Raw genomic sequence first — 7500 nt, 5'->3', positions numbered from 1 at the left:
AGACTTTAATATGCTTGGCTTGCAGCTGACTTAAATATATTTGCGCTGAGTCCTGGACTTGAATCTCAGGGGAGTTGTCACTCACGAAAGTGTGACAGTTCTTTTAGGCTTCATTTAAAACATGTATCTTTCTCAGAAAACATATATCAAGGCCTAAGTACGCGAGCACACACACACACACCGGTTTTATAACATTTCCGAATTAAAAACATATATGCATTAAAATCCTAATAGCTGAGCTAATGCAAGACTTAAATTTATGACTACACAACGTAAATCCGAGTGATAACCGTTTTTCTTTCGAAGTAAAGGATAAATATTTGGCATTATTTCCATTCTTTAAATGTCATTTTCACAACATTTCGGTCGATGTAACCTGCGACCTTTATAGGTGTATTTCTTGAAAAAGAAAATAATGGCCCGTCCACTATTCATTCCTGTCAAATGAACACAACCTCATTCTATTTGGATTATTTTTAACAAATTCTTCAGAAGATAAAGAAAAACGAACGTCCTAGTCATTGTTTTCTTTTCGTTCCTGTTATATTTTTTTTCGTTTTGGTAAACACAGTTTCAGTTCCGATACTGTTTGAGCGCACCTGCTGGTTTGAAGAATCCAAAACGTTTCATTCATTTTTCATTTCTTCCTTGGTAAATGCGGATCCGTTTTTAGATAGTTCGTTTTTTTTTCCTATGCACATTGTGTTTTAAAAATATGCCGTCTGAAGTCGGAAATGAAATCATAATCTTGTAAGTAAAGAAAAAATAAAAAATAAAAAAGATTCTCCACTTCCAGTCGTCAACTCCCGTCACCCCACTCTGCCCGGATGTTATCCATATCGACCAATAATTGATCTGGCTTACTTTTGGTAGTCTTTCCGGATCACCTGGATGTCTTGGAACCAGTTTCATAAGTCTCTGAAATCCATAATCTATGGTTGGTTCTGTTAGAGCTGAAATATAAAAAGTATAAATATATATATATACAGATTTACATTTTGAAATAAGCATATATATATATATATATATATATATATATATATATATGTGTGTGTGTGTGTGTAAATTTAGAAACAAGAAGTATATTATATATATATATATATATATATATATATATATATATATATTGTGTGTGTGTATGTGAATGAAAACATACGCATTTGCAAATAAGACATGATGTATTGCTCTTGTTTACTAGGTGTCAACGGAAGTTATACGCCAATAAAATAGTACTCAATATCAAGTAGAGCTGTATATTATGGTATAATTTCCTTTAATTATAGAAACTTTATTGGTTGCCAATAATGATTGTATACATCAAGAAATTTATACAATATATAATAATGAAGGAATGTATACAATATATAATAATGAAGTAATCAGAAATGAAACACACCAAGGGCGAAATATTCTTTCAGATGGACTTTTATGAGAACAATTCTGCTTTGTATATGTTTATTTCTCTTCCTCTAACCCTTATTGATTGGATAACGTAAAATGTTCCTATGTAACCTTACACTTTATCTTATTAACCTGTTTAGTACATTTGGAAGTTAAATGCTTCTCGTCAGAGGCCGGTATTATACAAAATTAAATATCAAAATATATAAAGATAAAGGAAAATGAAAAAATGTCCCAGGTTAGAAAGTGTGTTTTTATTCTATTGGTTTGTAATTGTGTTAATGAAAATGATAATTCGAAATTGTGTTAATGATAATGATAATTCGAAATTGTGTTAATGATAATGATAATTCGAAATTGTGTTAATGATAATGATAATTCGAAATTGTGTTAATGATAATGATAATTAGAAATTGTGTTAATGATAATGATAATTCGAAATTGTGTTAATGATAATGATAATTCGAAATTGTGTTAATGATAATGATAATTCGAAATTGTGTTAATGATAATGATAATTTGAAATTGTGTTAATGATAATGATAACTTGAAATTGTGTTAATGATAATGATAACTTGAAATTGTGTTAATGATAATGATAACTTGAAATTGTGTTAATGATAATGATAACTTGAAATTGTGTTAATGATAATGATAACTTGAAATTGTGTTAATGATAATGATAACTTGAAATTGTGTTAATGATAATGATAACTTGAAATTGTGTTAATGATAATGATAACTTGAAATTGTGTTAATGATAATGATAACTTGAAATTGTGTTAATGATAATGATAACTTGAAATTGTGTTAATGATAATGATAACTTGAAATTGTGTTAATGATAATGATAACTTGAAATTGTGTTAATGATAATGATAACTTGAAATTGTGTTAATGATAATGATAACTTGAAATTGTGTTAATGATAATGATAACTTGAAATTGTGTTAATGATAATGATAACTTGAAATTGTGTTAATGATAATGATAACTTGAAATTGTGTTAATGATAATGATAACTTGAAATTGTGTTAATGATAATGATAACTTGAAATTGTGTTAATGATAATGATAACTTGAAATTGTGTTAATGATAATGATAACTTGAAATTGTGTTAATGATAATGATAACTTGAAATTGTGTTAATGATAATGATAACTTGAAATTGTGTTAATGATAATGATAACTTGAAATTGTGTTAATGATAATGATAACTTGAAATTGTGTTAATGATAATGATAACTTGAAATTGTGTTAATGATAATGATAACTTGAAATTGTGTTAATGATAATGATAACTTGAAATTGTGTTAATGATAATGATAACTTGAAATTGTGTTAATGATAATGATAACTTGAAATTGTGTTAATGATAATGATAACTTGAAATTGTGTTAATGATAATGATAACTTGAAATTGTATTAATGATTATGATAACTTGAAATTGTGTTAATGATAATGATAACTTGAAATTGTGTTAATGATAATGATAATTTGAAATTGTGTTAATGATAATGATAATTTGAAATTGTGTTAATGATAATAATTTGAAATTGTGTTAATGATAATAATTTGAAATTGTGTTAATGATAATAATTTGAAATTGTGTTAATGATAATAATTTGAAATTGTGTTAATGATAATTTGAAATTGTGTTAATGATAATTTGAAATTGTGTTAATGATAATGATAATTTGAAATTTTGTAAGTCAATGATAATTTGGAATTTTGTTAATCAATGATAATTTGGAATTGTATTTATCATAATGATAATTTGGAATCGTCTCATTATAAATGATAATTTAGAACCGTCTCATTATAGATGATAATTTGGAATCGTCTCATTATAAATGATAATTTGGAATCGTCTCATTATAAATGATAATTTGGAATTGTCTCATTATAAATGATAATTTAGAATCGTCTCATTATAAATGATAATTTAGAATCGTCTCATTATAAATGATAATTTGGAATCGTCTCAAATCGTCTCATTATAAATGATAATTTGGAATTGTGTTAATCATAATGATAATTTGGAATTGTGTTAATCATGATGATAATTTGGAATTGTCTCATTTAAAATGATAATTTGGAATTGTATTTATCATAATGATAATTTGGAATTGTATTTATCATAATGATAATTTGGAATTGTATTTATCATAATGATAATTTGGAATTGTGTTAATGATAATTTGAAATTGTGTTAATCATAATAATAATTTGGATCTTTTTAAACTCATAATGATAATTTGGAATTGTTTTAATCAAAATGATATTTTGGCATTGTGTTAATCGTAATGATAATTTTGAATTGTGTTAATAATAATTTTGAATTGTGTTAATAATAATTTGGAATTGTGTTAATAATAATTTGGAATTGTGTTAATAATAATTTGGAATTGTGTTAATAATAATTTGGAATTGTGTTAATAATAATTTGGAATTGTGTTAATAATAATTTGGAATTGTGTTAATAATAATTTGGAATTGTGTTATTAATAATTTGGAATTGTGTTATTAATAATTTGGAATTGTGTTATTAATAATTTGGAATTGTGTTATTAATAATTTGGAATTGTGTTAACTATAATTTGAATTGTGTTAATCGTACTGATAATTTGGAATTGTGTTAATCGTAATAATTTGGAATTGGGTTAATCGTAATAATTTGGAATTGGGTTAATCGTAATAATTTGGAATTGTGTTAATGAAAATTATAATTTGGAATTGTATTAATCATTATAATAATTTGGAATGTTATTAATCATAATGATTATTTGGAATTGTATTAATCATAATGATAATTTGGAATTGTATTAATCATAATGATTATTTGGAATTGTATTAATCATAATGATTATTTGGAATTGTATTAATCATAATGATTATTTGGAATTGTATTAATCATAATGATTATTTGGAATTGTATTAATCATAATGATTATTTGGAATTGTATTAATCATAATGATTATTTGGAATTGTATTAATCATAATGATTATTTGGAATTGTATTAATCATAATGATTATTTGGAATTGTATTAATCATAATGATTATTTGGAATTGTATTAATCATAATGATTATTTGGAATTGTATTAATCATAATGATTATTTGGAATTGTATTAATCATAATGATTATTTGGAATTGTATTAATCATAATGATTATTTGGAATTGTATTAATCATAATGATTATTTGGAATTGTATTAATCATAATGATTATTTGGAATTGTATTAATCATAATGATTATTTGGAATTGTATTAATCATAATGATTATTTGGAATTGTATTAATCATAATGATTATTTGGAATTGTATTAATCATAATGATTATTTGGAATTGTATTAATCATAATGATTATTTGGAATTGTATTAATCATAATGATTATTTGGAATTGTATTAATCACAATGATAATGTAGAATTGAAGAATACATGTGTCATAATTCAGTCAGGGACACCACTGTAAGTACCTACTAATAAAACGTATAATAACGGATTTGTTTTCGGCTCATTACGAAGTTTTTAATGAACCACATGTTGTGAACTGGAGTTTACCGAACAATTGGATCGGAAATAATATCCACGGATATGCAGGCGGACTTTGGGAGGTTTGCATGAAAAGATCGGGTTGAAAACGACGTAAAAGTAGGAGTGGGGGTTTATTCGTTTTCAGAAATGCTGAGTAGGTAATATAGCTTCTGACATTCACAATATCCATAATGACATCTTTCACTAATTGCTGATTAAGTGGACCCGTCAATCCGATGATATTTAGACTGACAGCAAACAATTCCATCAAATCTGATATATGGCCAGAAACATTTTTACCTTATTAATCTATTCAACCCTTCAACAATGACTTTTGTTTTAAGTTCTTTTTTTCTATCTTTTTACAAACACTGTGTGATATGACAATCTCGTCAAAAGTTCGTTCGTCCGACCGACGTTGCATCGCGTGGAAACGTCTTGACAAAGAGCCATGAAACATTTTATGCATGCAATTCTGAACATCGTACATTATTTAAAACAACAGCAACAACAAACCTGTTCCCAAAATAGGTTTTAAGGGAAACTTGGAAACGTTGCTAAAACAACTGCAAAGAAAGTGAGCTTCTTCAGCCTCATTAAATTAAAACTACCCACACTTGAGTATTCTGTATCTGTACAAAGCCACTATTAACCCAGGCATGGAATATTATTGCCACATCTGAGCTGGTGCATCTACACTTAGTCTTTCCTTTGATAGGCCCAAAACTGAATCTCCAATTTAACAAGTTCCGCACCATCAAGCAAGTTTCACTCCCTGTCCCATCACTGCAATCTTGCTCCCTGTGTCTGTTTTATAAGTCATTTAATTAGTGACTTCTTAAAAAACTTTGCTAATGGAATTGTCATTTAGTTTTAGGCACCGATAAAGAATAAGGAAAAATTTTTGACAGTTTTTGTAGCTAGACAGGTATTTGTTGCAAATGTTATTTCGTGTAAAAAAAAATATATGAACTTACCTGTATATACAAATCTTCCTGGAGCCCCTTTACAAAATTGTTTTGATTTGTAGGATAGTGTTACTTCCACTACGCCTGGAATGTGTCGTGGTGGCGTTTGAACTCGTATCGCATGTGAAGTAATCAACTAAAAAGGGTGAAAAATAGAAAAACACATATATAAGTAATCAATTATATAAAGGAGAGTTGTCTATGTGCATATCTTCAGTTAAAAGTAAAAACTACAAAACAAACAACTACAAAGTTTTGATCAGCATGATTCCAGATCAATAATGCTTTACATTTAGAAAACATTCATTAACCTTGCCACGGGAGATCATTTTTTACAGCCATTTTATGTACTAATTAAAAGGACGTACTTGATATTTTTTTAAATAAGTAGTTACTTCCCTTATGCCGACTCATTCATTGAGGAATAAATAGAAAGGAGTTTGTGTGTGCGTTTTTCCAGAGAAAGGTGAAGAAGGGGTGGAAAAACGAGAGAAAGATAGACAGATTGATATAGAGAGGTATAGCGAAAGTTTTAATAGAAATATGTTACACTTTTTTCCCGGACAACGCCAGGAATCCCTGCTAATGGAAAGAGATTAGGAAATAGCGAGAAAGAGAAAGCGTGGTTTTTATTGGAAAAGGAAATGAAAGTAATAATAGTGTTCTGTTTATTGGGTTGTCAAGCATATTTGAGTATAAAGTGATCGTTTTCGAGGCTAGAACGCTTGACAGAATCAAATGTAATTTACTTATAATGTTAGTAGAGAAGAAAGAGAGAAAGTGATGAAGAAAAAAGGCATGAACGAGAAATAGAGTGAGATAGTGGGGGAGAGAATGAGGATGAAAAGGAGTTTGGCAGAGAAGTAAGATATACTTATAAACGTTTAGAAGGTAAACGGAATTGGAAGAACATAAGTAACTGTTTAAAAGGGACATGGAAAGAAAGAGGAGAATGAAGGGAAGAAGAGGAGAAAAGGAAAAGAAAAGTAAAAAAAAGGGATCAGAGAAAAAAAAGGTAAAAGAAAAAGAAGCAAAGGAAAAAGATAAAAAAGGAGGTAAGAAAAGAAAAAAGACCCGAGAAAGAAAAGAGAATGGAAAATGGAAAGAAAAAAGAAGGAATGAACGAAAGAGAAAAAGAAGGAATGAACGAAAGAGAAAAAGAAGGAATGAACGAAAGAGAAAAAGAAGGAATGAACGAAAGAGAAAAAGAAGGAATGAACGAAAGAGGAAAAGGAATGAAAGAGGAAAAGGAATGAAAGAGAAAAAGGGATGAACGAAAAAGAAGGAATGAACGAAAAAGAAGGAATGAACGAAAAAGAAGGAATGAACGAAAAAGAAGAAGGAATGAACGAAAAAGAAGAAGGAATGAACGAAAAAGAAGGAATGAACGAAAAAGAAGAAATGAAATAAGAAAAAAAGAACGAAAAGAGAAAAAAAGAATAGGAGAAAAAGGTACGAATATGGGAAGTAACGAAAAGAAAAAAAAAAGAAAAAAAGAAAGGAAAAGAAAGCAAATAGAAATGTGAAAGTAAATAAAAGAAAAGAAAATGAACAGAGAAAATAAAAGAGAAAGAGAAGAAAAAGTT

The 7500-nt window shown here is 27.5% G+C and overlaps 1 protein-coding gene across 25 annotated transcripts in view; it reads right to left on the bottom strand.

The window, feature by feature from the left end:
- The window catches only part of LOC145283523 (transcription factor collier-like), a 581603-nt gene that overhangs the window by 153395 nt on the left and 420708 nt on the right, over positions 1–7500 (bottom strand). For all 25 annotated transcript variants that reach the window (XM_080132372.1, XM_080132385.1, XM_080132387.1 and 22 more), the window contains 2 exons: positions 5924–6050; positions 865–953 (listed from right to left, as the gene is read on the bottom strand). In XM_080132372.1, coding sequence (XP_079988498.1) covers positions 865–953; positions 5924–6050 — 216 coding nt within the window. The remainder of the gene's footprint in view (positions 1–864; positions 954–5923; positions 6051–7500) is intronic.

Source organism: Euprymna scolopes, chromosome 8, assembly GCF_053919585.1.
Source record: "Euprymna scolopes isolate OS-2025 chromosome 8, ASM5391958v1, whole genome shotgun sequence".
Classification (NCBI taxonomy): domain Eukaryota; kingdom Metazoa; phylum Mollusca; class Cephalopoda; order Sepiida; family Sepiolidae; genus Euprymna; species Euprymna scolopes.
The sequence above is the reverse complement of the archived record's forward strand: the minus strand, read 5'-3'. Positions and strand labels throughout refer to the sequence as shown.